Here is a 13,277-nt window from a genome sequence, read left to right as displayed (position 1 = left end):
ACCATTGTCAATTATTTCCCTTTGTTCATGTTTTTCTTTTAGACGGTGTATAGAAAACCCTTCGTGTTTGTGCTCTTTTTTTTTTTAAACAACATATATATTAATTGCCAAGCACGAGAAGTGCAGAAAGGCTAAGGAATACAATAAGGCCTAAAGGCACAAAACCAAACACCAAAAACAGGCGCGGGAGCCAAAACAGAAGCATCCCCAACACAACAACTGCTACTGCTAAAAGACATGAAACAAAAACAGACAGCTAAATGAAAAAACCAACTGACAGCCGAGCACTGCCTCCAAACAGCATGAATCAGACTGCGCCAAACAACACCAGACAGACTTATCTTTATACTTCATAATTTTGTTTGTGTATCCGATGTTACCGCCTTGGATAGGGCCTCAATGTCGTATTTGAGTTGAGTACAATTCTCCGTGTTGTATCAATTACTCCTATGGAATTTGCAATGCTTTCTATTTTTAACGTCGATCTATCATTCAAATACCTCAAGGAACAATATTCTCCCCTGATTGAACTATGCATTCACGCAATCGTGTATAATGTGTTTCTTTGACATGTTCAACAAGGTATACTTATAGTATTTTCCTAGTAATCCTCGACCTTCTCATCGTCCTTCATCTAAATGATCTTTATCCCAACACTTATTGTGTGATGCTAAAATTTTCTATATACTGTATGTAATTTCTCACCATAGACAAGAGATTCATTGAAGAAAAGGTTGCCTTTGTGATTCAATTTTCAAGTATTATATCCTCTTAGTAGGTCTTGTTCTAACAAAAACACTTTAGTTATGTCGTCAACTCCTCTAACTATGACTATTTCCTTTCTAAGCATGTATAAGTAGTGCCTAAGTGGTTCTCCTTTCACATGCAAAGAGACACTAGTGAGACATCAAATTTCAGATGTTTTTATGATTTTATGAATTGTGTTGTAAATTGCATATGCAATTTTAATGAGTTATTAATGGAATGAGAGGGTAAGACCCCTGAACCATGCCATATCTTTCTTCTTTATAGTGTGGATGAACAATTAACCCTTAAGACAATGTTAAGTTATTCCTATGCTAATCGGAATTTGTCAAACCTTTGTAGGAATCCATACTTCATAATTTCTACAAGGACCGAGGCAATGGATACTCGCTAATCCTTTTAGTAATTATCCATACTTGAAGAGGCCGTCTTCGAAATAAGAGGATTCTAAAGATATAGGTATGTGTGTTGATGTGTCCTTTTGAGCAAGGAACGACAATGATGACAAACATTGGACCCCCACAAGGAGAATAACTACCCCATCCGCCACCTTCATTGCCTAAACGAAGTGGGGGATGATTATTTCTTCCTCTGTTACCACCTTCATATTGACAGTGGGATGGTTGTTCGCGTCTTAGTGGAATCTTTGATCCTTCAGATTTTGGAGTCTTTGTATCTTTAAGCTTATGCTTCTTATGGTGATTGTTTTGTTGATGAAGATTGTGGTCCTTACGACACTCAAGATTGTCGTTACCCTGAACATATTTTCTTGTTTCCTCAAGAACTAAAGGTTTTTGAACATCGTCTTGTGACATCCAGGTAAGATGCAATGATGATCTGGATTTTGATTTGTCAGTCCATCACCCTAGCCAACAAATGGTTATATTTTCCAACCATTTTTTTATTGTTGTTCAATAAATCAGTACAAGTCTTTCGAGGCGATTGATTATGTCAACGACATGGAGCTTTAAGGGAATCCCCTTGTTAATGGAATGTTGAACCGAACGATCTTCCATCTTTAATGTGGAGGTGGTAGTTGTATTGCTGCATCCACATGACCACAAGCATTGGATATTGTTGAACCGTGAAACTCGTTAGTGTTCGGGATCTTGCTATTGCAATCATTTTTGCATCTTTTTCCATCCATCATGTGATCAAAAGAAGACAACCCTTAAACAACTTTTTTGAGTCAAAAAATTGTTACAAATTTCTTATGTTATTTTTTCGAAAAACGATAAAGCATAATAATAATAATCATAAGAAAATATTAGTGTAATGAGCCACAAGTTTGTTTTTTCTTTTTCTTTGTTGATATGGTATAACGAGTCTCCATCTTTTTTTTTTGGTTTCATTTAACAGTGTGGAAAGTTTAAGTCGTCAACTCACAAATACAAACCTTTTTTACTTCGAGGAAGTCAAACTTGTCCACCAAAATTGACATCGAGAAAGATCATACCTGAGACCTTATGATGAACACATTCTAAGGTTTCAAGTCAACACTCAAACCAAGTTAATTGATATGTGGACCGTCTCATTCTCTCCTTCCCCTCATTCTACAAGTTGCATCTTCATCTCTCTAAATTTTAAAGATACGATCAAAAGAGAGAAAACATACAAAAAATCAAGAGAGGGACAAAAAGAATTGTGGAAAGATGGCGAAGAAGAGAATGAGGGGAAAAAGTTGATCCACTTTCAATCCAAGTGGGTTCCCCATAAATAAAAGTTTACTTTCATTAGAAGTGAAAATAACTTTAATGTTTTGAATCTTTGCATCAATAATTCATGCTCAATAACTACTACTCCCTCAGTTCCTTTTTATTAGAAACAAAAGTGGGAATTTTTTTGGTCCTTTTTATAAGAAGATTGACCAAGTTTCAAGTATGTTTGAAGATAAATTTCATTTGTGTCCTTATTTATTATGAGAGAGAAAATTAAAAGTAAATAAGTTAGTGGAATAAAGAGAAATTAATTTAGGGGTATTCATGAATTTTTTTTAATATAGAAGTGTATTAAATGAAGATGACTATTTTCAATGTATTTCCTTGGTCTTGATGTTTTATGTCTTTTGTTTCTTGTATAAAGGACCGGAGGGAGTATTATTTTATGGGAGTTTCTACGGTACACTCTTCAATTAAGGTGTATCAGTACACCTATTTCATAAATCTATAAGTTAACGATAATTTTAATGTGATAAAGAGATATTTATCGACTTTTATATCTTAGAAAATATTATCTCATAAGAAAAACATCATTTCATTTTTTATAAGAATTATACTAAAATTTTTTAACATTTTATTGAAAAAAATAATCAATATTCACTATTATGAGTAATAAAAATTAAAGAAAATTGAATTTTGCTTTGCCGACACTTTTGAAAAATAAAATATAATTATTATAATTATAAATGATAAAAAATATTTTTTTCTAAAGAAAATAAATCATTAAACTATTCATTTAAATACACGGGTGTACCGATACACTCAAAATTATCGAGTGTACCATAGAAATTGCCTTATTTTATGACAAATGCTAACTTGTGCCCTCAAGGACATATGTTAAGGAAGTTATTATAAAAATATACATATCAAAAGTTGTGCATTCAACTTCTTAAAGGTTGACATATTACGTTTTTCAATGCAAAACTGCTCTTTTTAGGTTGTTTAACATGTGCCATAAGGGCACAAGTTAGCATGACCATTATTTTATGGGTCTTGCTAACGAGTACCCTCAAGACATTTTTTAAGTATTCATAATTAGGAAATTATTTTCTAAAAAGTCAAACACTTCAATTTCTAATGCATTCAATTCAAAAGTTTCAAAGTTACAAGATCATTAACTTAATATTTTAGACCTTTAAAGAGTGCATTTATGATACTCGTTGGCATTTCCCTTGTTTTATACCTCTTCAAAAGCTTGATAGATTATTATAAAATTTGTTCATGAGCAAGGGCCGACTTAAATAATTATTATATATAATATAAGTCGTTTAGATATCAGAGTTTCATTCTTGACCTAGCGGTATGTGTCTTGTGCATGATTTGCATGTCCTGTGTTCAACTCCAATGTCTAGGTCCGTCCCTGTTCACGAGCATATCATATTGCTCGTTTTATGACAAACTTGATTTATTTTACGTTTTTTGATAAACTAATCCAAATAGCTGATAGCATAAAAGTAATAGTTTATAATAATTTATCTCAATTTTACCATTGTAATATTAATCGTAAAAAAATAAATATTCATTAAATACATCAAGTTTATGTCTTCTTTTTTTACAAGATAGTTCATCAGTGAATTTTATCAAACAATATAAATTCAACAAGCTAACTTATTACTGTAACTATCTATCTTATCGGTTATCACTATAAATATTTGAATTTGTAGGGAGATTTACAAAAGAAAGCGGCGCGCTCCGGTTTGAGAGAGGTGGTAGCCAGAGACCGTAGTCAATATGGTGATCACCGACTCCGACTATGAAGGCGCCGCTATTCAATCCCTCGGTTCTCTCTTCAACGTTACCCAAGTCTTTCTCTGGTAACTAACTCACTCTTCATTCACTTTCTCTTCTCTCTCTCTCTGCAACAATTACGTTTCATTTACCTTTTTACCCTTCTTCTTTTTACAGGGACGATGGCTTCCAAGTTCAACCATCGTTTGAAGCTGATCAGAATAACAATCACGATTCAAATCCCATTCCTGGCTAGTGCTTCTCATTCTTTACTTATTTATTTTTCACTGATTAATTAATCAATGAAAATGAAAGGTTTTTGCATTTTGTTTTTGTTTTTTAGATTGGAGTCAGAGTGAGATTATTATTCTTCCCGAGGATTTGGAATTGAGTAAACAAATGAATGAATTGGGTCTCCCTCTTTCCTTTCAGGCAAAGAATGAGGTACTTATAGTTATACTTATACAAATTAAACTGTTTTCCTGATATTATGATTTAGTGTATGTTTGGATTGCCGCGCTGAGTTTCACAGAATTACGATGTGGCAATGTGGTTTTAGCAAACACTACATTTTGAAACTTCAACAAAATCATGATGTCATCGTGATTTCGTCTAATTCACAGTGATTCCAAACATGCACTACATATACTGGCTCCAATTGGGCTACTCTGAGCTCACTAGCTGTCAGCTTGGTAACGAGCTCAATTAGTCTTTGCTGCCCAAAAACTTAGGTAGTGAGCCAGGCTTGGATTAGTGTCTCAATATTTTTTACATATTTAATTAAAGAAACCAGTTTATTTGTTACAAAAATAAAACCAAATGCATATTTTATTCAAGTGATTCATTCAGTAGACAAGTGAACCAAGCTATTACTAGCTCACAAATGAGCTTAGCTATTCGCCTGCCCTAGTTTTGATTAAGAAAATATTCGAAGTCCACAATCTGATAATAAAAAATACTAAGGTTTGATTGTTGATAATTTAGCTTTGCAATAAATTCAATAATATTTATAGGTCTTGTTTATACAGTGATTGTCTAAATTATTACTATAAAGGGGGTGTTTGGGCAAACAACTTAATTAAGCACTTGTGTATAGGTTGTTTCTATAAGCAATTTTAGGGAGATTATGAGCATAACCTGAAAACAATTTATAGGCTTATTATACCTCAGGTTATTTTTATAAGCTTTTCCAAGCACATACACAAATGAATACGTCATATAAGATAAGCTCATATAAGTTATTCAAAACACATCGAAAAGCCATAGTTTTAGTTTTATAATAGCAAATATTGTCTTTTCTCTTGTTGAATGAGCATCAACACCCTTTCTCTTCTATCATTCATGCCCTGCTCTTTGTATATATAAGATTATTACTTTAAGACGTGCTATCAATCATATGTTGGTCTATCTTGTCATAGAAATGTGGACCAGTAAAAGGCAAAAAGAAGGGTGCACGTTCCAAGCAGCCACGTACTTGTAGCAACCCGGTTGATGAAACTCTAAAAGAAGTGAGTGCAGAGGAGGTTATATCTCTTGCTAAATTTCATGATAAAACTAACAGTTCAGTATCCTGTATATCAATGCTGGGCCAAAGTGAATCATCCTACTGTGATGGTGCAGCGGAAGTTGACATGGCCCAATCTGTCTCCGGTGAAGGAGATAATTCAACATGCAGCACCGGGTTCACTAATGGTGTTTCCGAGGAGAAAATTAATAGTATAAATAATGCAGAAACCAATGATGCCCAGAATAGTGACTTCGATTTGAAAATTGCATATGCCTCAAATACTGGAATCTCTGCTGGAAGCCATTTAACAGGTGCCGGTGTCAGTTTTTGTGGGATAGAACTGGGTGAAGTTGACAATGAATGTTTAGAACTTTCACCAATTGTTTGCAAAAATACAGACTGCGAGACTATTTGCAATGACGATGGTGCTGCCACTTGGCAGCCACCAGCTAATGAATCAGAATCGCTTCCCATGAGTTTGGAAGGGGTTGCATGTGACAGAGTTGATGGATCAAATGATTGTGGTGTATTTGGAGATTGGATGGTGTTATGGGATACTTTCTATGGGAGAAGATACTTCTACAACGTCAAAACAGACACTTCTACATGGGACCCACCCCCAGGGATGGAGCATCTTGCATTTGGTGGGTGTACTGAATTAGATGATAGTGAAACTCTAAAGTCATCAGAGGAGTGTGAAACACAAAGCAGCATCAAACAACCTGAAGAAACCTTGGTAGACGAGAACTTATCAGGAAATCAACATGAAGAGTATTCAGCTGAGATTGGAGTCGCTGCTGGAAATTTGGTCTCTGATATTGCTACAAATAGCGAAGACCAATTTCTTCATCATCCCTCAGATGAGAATCTTGAGAGAACTAGTTGCAACGGTGGAGTTTCACGCTGTTCTGTATCAAATACCCTGGATCATGTCGTTAGGTATTTTATGTTCTAAACTTTTAGATTTACTTCAAGTATAAATGAAACATCCATTACTATTTTACACTGCAGCAGATTTTTCTTGACTAGTTATCAAGCTTGCAAATAGCAATGTAAGTGATGGACCAAAGTTTTCCTAGACAGCTCATATACATTGCTCGATAAAGCCTTTCAATGTTAAAAGCAAATTAAAGAGTTAGAAAATGTCAAGACTTTGAATTTTTAGGTGAAAGCTGTGAGTTGTTAAGCTTGAACAAAGCATCACAGGTCCAGTAATTGTAGCTTAAGTTTTTTCTTTTTTGGAAGATCATTGGGAAGAATAAAAACCAGAAGGCTTTGGTGTGATGCTGCATACCAAATCCCCCAAAAGCTTTAAGCTTGTAGGGGGAGGCCAATGATTGGTTACGATTCTACCAAGAAAAATAAAATGAAAATGGATGTCTAAACCAGCTTTCTGATTATGTATGTTTATCTGCTCCCCTAACAAACTACATGTTTTGCAGCTCTAACAATAAATGCAGTCAAGCAACATCAGAGGTTGATCATACACCAACGGAATACATGGTAATTGATACGCTTGAATTGGATAGTAAATCTGATCCTTTCATGTCAAAACAGGAAAAGAAAGTGAAAAGAAAACACAGGCGGAAGAAATTATATTATGAAACTGAAGGTATGAGATCAATGTTTTTTTATTGGAAACTGCTTCTACCGCATGTCTGCCTTCTGCACAATGTTGCTATTCTAATGAATCTCTAAGTTAACTGGTTCCAAGTTTATGACAATATTTTCTAAGGACTAACATATATAGCGCTTGACAGATGCTTATATGAGTACTTTGCTGTTGTAGTAGTTAAATAGCTAGAATACTGGATAGATGCAGATTGATAATATCTAACATGCCAATGTAACGCTAGATATTAATGCCTGCATATAGGTTTTGTGCAGTTGCTGCCATATGTTGTTCAAAGTTGATGGCAATATCATTGCAATAAACATTTTTCATTTTGCAGATCTCGAATTTCAAAAAATGCCTGAAGCTTATTCTGCAACAATTGAAAAATATTGGTGTCAGAGGTATATTTTATTCTCTAGATTTGACGATGGTGTAAAAATGGACGAGGAAGGATGGTTTTCTGTCACTCCAGAGATTATTGCACATCATCAAGCATCACGTTGTGCAGGCGGCACATTAATTGACTGTTTCACCGGCGCTGGTGGGAATGCCATCCAATTTGCACAACGGTGAGTAGTGGGTATTAACTAGTCATGTGTTATAGCTGATAAATTCATCTTGTTTTTGGTTATTGTGATGAATAATGTTAATGAGTTGTATTGTATTCACCAAACTCGGAAATAATTGATGTTTTTCAAGGAAGAACAAAAAAATTATTTGGTTAGTTAAGATTAATCTGTGCTTATGGCAATTTGAATAAGAAGATACCATAGCAAGGGAGAAACAGTAAATATATTCTTGGGTTCGTTGGTATACTCACATTTATACACAATGTGTTCCAACTTGCTTTGGGTTCAGTATAACGATATCAACCTATATGAGGGCCTTCATGTTCTCAATGGATTTGCCTTCATAATCTCAATGGATTGTTTATCGCTGCAACACCACTCTTCACTCTTTTACTGGATTTAATATTGATGTATACAATGTTTTTGTTTTCACTCAATGGTGTTTGTTCTGATTGGATTGTTCACCTGGTAATTTCCAAATTTAATTATTATTAATTGCACCATTCTTTGAGCAGTATTTGTTTATGTATAAATTGTGTGATTGTACACTTGCATCAGACATTATTAGCATATATCCATCATTCATGCTGTCCTCCTCCTTGTCTTTAGTTTATATGTATTATATTCCACTTTAGTTTAGTCTAGTAATTACCAATATTCGTTCACATAAATCTTAATTATAAACGGATAAAATGATAACAAAATCTCTTGTTTTATGTAGACAAGTGATTCATGTTGGGTCATTTCTGTAGTTTCACGATAAAACAATATTCAAGATGACTAATCTAATTTGTAGGTATAACATTGTTATATTGGTCAAATACTTGAGTCTTTCTCGGAGAAGGTTCTTTGAAAATGATTATTAATTCTATTCAGGGCAATGAATTATTTGATGTTACAGGTGCAGACATGTGGTTGCAATTGATATTGATCCATTGAAGATTGACTATGCTAGGCATAATGCTGCTATTTATCGAGTGGATGATCAAATTGACTTCATTGCTGGTGACTTCTTCGTCTTGGCACCAAAGTTAAAGGTGCTAAAGTTTCCTTTTTACATGTTTTGCCCACAGGAGTTGATGACATAATTGACATGCTTTAGCCATGTCTCATATATTTTGGATATTTTAAAATAGGGGTAGCATTAGAAAAGCAAGCGGAAAACTTCAGGTTTTTGTACTGTCTTTATCTGTCTAATTGTGATCTTTTGCCTCTGCCTAACTTTAACAAACCTAGGTAATATTTGTGCTATTCGCTGTTGCTTATTGGACATAATCTATCCTCATCTGTATCCTCTTGATGATCATGATCTCCCTGTTTATCATCTCTCTTAAAATTCCTTGAAAATCAAATGATTCTATTAACTGGGATGTCAGGTATATACATTATATCAAACAATATTTTATTGGGGGTGGGGGAGCACATGAGTGGCTCATTTGTTACCATTACCGTACCGTTTATTTCTAGATGAGCAGTACTGATGTTGTCAAGCAATCGATTTCAGATATGTTATGTTTGGATGAAGGATATAAGGGAGTTATAGTAATTATGAACTTATGATTATTCAGGGCAGTTGGTTAGTTAGAGGGGATACCATATATAAATAGGATAGTTATGGACCTTTGATTGTTGTGATGAAAGGAGAGATCCTCTGTGAAGAATTATATTCTCTATTTTCTTTCAGTTTTTCAATCATACGCTTGACTCTTTCTATCTTTCTTTCATTTCAATTTCTCTGGTTCCTAACGCGCTCCATCAATTCTTCTTTCTATGACTTAGTTGTTGCATTTAGGCTAAATGCACTGTTTAAAATTTCCACTGCTTCTGGTCAAAGATTTTTTCTGGGCTATATTCTCTATTAAAAATGTCTATCATAATAATCAGTATTTCTAACTAAACTTTGGTGTGTATCTTCCTATCCCAAGAGTTCCATGTGACGTGTTTCTACTTTCTAGTCATGGCTGATTCTGTTTATTATGCTCTTTCCTTCAAATCAAGTTAGGAGGCAATAACTATTTAGCTATTTATAATCTGATCTACAATTCTAAAACTTCAGTTAAAATGTGTTAATTATGATAACAGACACCATTATTTCCCATTCCTCATTATAGCTTATGCTTTTAGTATGGTTGGTTTTTTGTGTAATTTGTACGCTTCTTTGACAATCAAGGTCTCCAGGATCAAATCCTTACTGTCCCCACTCTTCTAATTAAATTTAAAATGCATGCCTGAGGTTAGGGTGGGCCCATATGTGATTTCTACTTCCAAAGCGCGTTTCCAAAATATTGATGAAAGTCATTTTGGGCTTTATACTAACAACATATACTTTTGGGATAGTTGATTACTAACTGTATTTTCTTTCAGGCTGACACTGTCTTCCTATCTCCACCTTGGGGTGGACCGGATTATTCCAAGGTTGTGACTTATGATATGAAGACAATGCTTAGACCGCATGATGGGTAGGTAGATGCTTGTTTTTTACTTCATCAGCTCTCGTATATAAGCAACAACAAAAGCTACCTCACGCCCTTTAAGAAAAATAGTTGATCTCATTTTTATTTTCTCAAATTAATAAAAAAAAGTAATATTCTTCAAAAAAATAAAAAAAGTAATAGTATTTTCCAAATTGTCCTTTATGGGAATTTGTTCCCTCAGAATAAAATGGTTATTGAAAATTAAGACCTTAATTAACTGAAGGGTATTATAGGAATACTTTAATTCAATATAGTGGAATTAATTAAATTTACTTGTACTTTGGGTAATCAAACATGGATTTTGATGTTGCTTATATTCAAGACCGGATTGAGTAGTTTTCCTTTTGATTTTATCTTCCAGTTATATATATTAATGTTGTTAAATAGCAACTATGTAGCGCTATTGCACAGCGGAATTTGAAGAAATCGCTATTGTTAAATTGTTATTTAGCACATAATATTGTGAAATAGCTGCTATAGCGGTGCTATAGCACTACTGCATTGTGGAATTTGAACGAACTGCTATTTTCTACAATCCACAATTAACATATAGCACAAGTATTTGCTGCATAGATTTTATACAAAAAAAGTATTGTCTGCATATATAGTTAGATACAAAAATTTCCCATTTTGACTAAATGCTGCATTTGTGTAGACATACTCTGTTCAATGTTGCCAAGGAGATTGCTTCCAGAGTTGCCATGTTCCTTCCAAGAAATGTCAACTTCAACCAATTGGCAGAGTTATCGCTATCTGCCTCTCCACCATGGTCGCTAGAAGTAATTTCAACCTTCTGTCTATTTGATATGCTTCATTTTGGAAATTCAATCAATAAAAACCCTCTTAACATTTTAGAACAAAAATGAGGGATGGGGAGACGGACAAAGTCCTGCTTTGAATATGAATAATTTATCGTCTATAGTGTGAAGGGTGTTGTGGACTAGTATATACTACTGAGATAAAGGTTCAACATGATCAAATCACTAATCATTAATTTTACCATGACCTTGTTTTTATTTTGTTTCTTGATTTCAAAGTTTTGTACGTGAAACCGTAAAAGCAATAGTTTTCACAGTTTCTTGCACAAAACTTTGCAAACAAGAAACATTTTACTGTTTCTTGGACAAAATATTTGAAAATCAGAAGTAAAGTGAAAATAAGGTAATTTTTTTTATAATTAAAAATGTAAAGAAAAAATGTATTTGGAAACTATGCATGCCACTAGTCTTAATATCATTTTGTTTCATCAATACTGGCGAAACAGCTTTGTAAGTTTGTTTGAACTTCAACTGCTTGGGCCTGCTAAGTGTTTTATTGTATAAAATTGATTAAAACTAAATTATGATTATAACATCCAACCTTAAAGGTGTTACAATTAAAATGTGACATAGATGTAAAATAGGAGGACAGAACACTCGTGTATACATAAGGAAGAAAGAAAAAAGAAAAAAGCAAGGCGTGCTATGGTTTTCAGTACTACGCTACCTTTTGTGATTTTATGTGAAGTATATTGACAGATAGGGAACTTATTATATGTTTTATATGGCAGCATAACTTCATCATTTTGGTTGGTAGCTTTTCCCGTTGTAAATTAACTTTTCTATCATGGTTCCAGGTGGAGAAAGTTCATTTAAATGGAAAATTGAAAGCAGTCACAGCTTATTTCAGTCGTACATGAGATGGAGGGTGCTGAGTTAAACAGATTCACTTTTGCTACAAGTGAATCAAGCAAGGATGGTCATTTCCTTCCAGAACAAAGACTAGCTGAAGATATTTTTAAGTTATGCTTCTGGTATTTTATACATGTTTTCCTGCGCAACTCTAACTCACGTCATGTTTGGATAGATGAGTTTGGAGGGGAGAGTCCATTTTTATTTTGTAAATTAAGGAAGCTATAAAATTTCTTTAAAAGTAAATTAAGCGTGATTTAAATATTATATGACCATCTGTCATATATTATTTTTTTGAATCTCAAATATATATACCAAAATGTAGACATAGTTAACTCTTCAAAATACTCCCTTTCAAAACTCTCCATCCAAGCATACTTTTAATTTCATGAATGTGGCAGTAGCAATTATTCATCCTATTCAAAATGTAATGCAGTCAGTGTAAAACTTTTAGGTGTGCAGACAGAGAGAATGGTCTGTTGATTGTATGTACAGTATTTATCAGGCAAGGGAACAGAATAGTAATGGCTGGCTCATAGAGATTAACTAAATAGATTGCCGGCTACAAAACTTATTTTGGTAATATTGTGGGTAGAATAAAATAAAATAATTGTTTTATTGCTAGAGGCTAAAAAACAAAGATATTTAGATGAAATTGAATGAAATACATTTTTAGGCTTCATTCTGTCCGTTATAATTTAAACAATTCAAACAATAAAATTTGTAATATTTATTTTGCTGATTTCATTTCATTTTATATTATATTATCCTTTCATATTACTTTGACAACATTTGGATGGCAAATGGAGTTGGACGTGTTTATGATTAAATCTTCATCCCTGAGTGTTGAGGAGGTCTAAGTGTAAGTACTAGCACACATATTTTGGCTCATTGTGAATGAGGATCAGTTTCTGTCTTGTGAATCATTGCAATTTTTTTTTTTTTGGGTAGATAGACGAAATGGCAAAGCCATTATAAACTTACATACACAAGTATACACAAGTGGAGGTATCGGGATTCGAACCCCGGTCATGACATCCGGCCTAACAATTTCGGCATTTTGCCAGTTAAGCTAGGACTTCTTGATTGAATCATTGCAATTTTATACTTATGCTTTCAGAGGGGCAATTTTATAGTGCGCAGAAGTGAGATAAGTCTTGTATTATATACAATTTTGTTTTTTTTAATCATTTGATCAATTAGTCTTACAATTGAATAAAATAAGATATGA

The 13,277-nt window shown here is 33.7% G+C and overlaps 1 protein-coding gene across 3 annotated transcripts; it reads left to right on the top strand.

Annotated features, from left to right (window-relative positions):
• The first annotated feature begins 4,120 nt into the window (after nt 1–4,120).
• Nucleotides 4,121–12,728, top strand: LOC11428036 (trimethylguanosine synthase). Of its 3 annotated transcripts, XM_024775349.2 has the most exons (11): nt 4,121–4,297; nt 4,389–4,462; nt 4,555–4,655; nt 5,630–6,657; nt 7,161–7,194; nt 7,276–7,330; nt 7,671–7,902; nt 8,804–8,939; nt 10,267–10,361; nt 11,032–11,155; nt 11,992–12,728. In XM_024775349.2, exons 1-11 carry the CDS (start codon nt 4,215–4,217, stop codon nt 12,052–12,054), a joined length of 2,025 nt encoding a protein of 674 aa, XP_024631117.2. In that variant the 5' UTR covers nt 4,121–4,214; the 3' UTR covers nt 12,055–12,728. The 3 variants fall into 3 exon arrangements, with proteins under 3 accessions (XP_024631117.2, XP_003589174.2, XP_024631119.2); XM_003589126.3 differs by having other exon boundaries at nt 4,122–4,297; nt 7,161–7,330; XM_024775351.2 differs by lacking the exons at nt 4,121–4,297; nt 4,389–4,462 and having other exon boundaries at nt 4,605–4,655; nt 5,630–5,719; nt 5,832–6,657; nt 7,161–7,330.
• Nucleotides 12,729–13,277: the final 549 nt, after the last annotated feature.

Source organism: Medicago truncatula, chromosome 1, assembly GCF_003473485.1.
Source record: "Medicago truncatula cultivar Jemalong A17 chromosome 1, MtrunA17r5.0-ANR, whole genome shotgun sequence".
NCBI classification, from domain to species: Eukaryota; Viridiplantae; Streptophyta; class Magnoliopsida; order Fabales; family Fabaceae; genus Medicago; species Medicago truncatula.
Note: the sequence above shows the minus strand (reverse complement) of the source record. Positions and strands in the feature narration are given on the sequence as shown.

Bases quoted from the DNA above. Each gene is read 5' to 3' on its own strand.
- LOC11428036 (XM_003589126.3), top strand. From the start codon at position 4,215: ATGGTGATCACCGACTCCGACTATGAAGGCGCCGCTATTCAATCCCTC. The intron at 4,463-4,554 runs GCTAGTGCTTCT...TTTGTTTTTTAG, and splicing joins CGATTCAAATCCCATTCCTG to ATTGGAGTCAGAGTGAGATT. The intron at 8,940-10,266 runs GTGCTAAAGTTT...ATTTTCTTTCAG, and splicing joins TCTTGGCACCAAAGTTAAAG to GCTGACACTGTCTTCCTATC.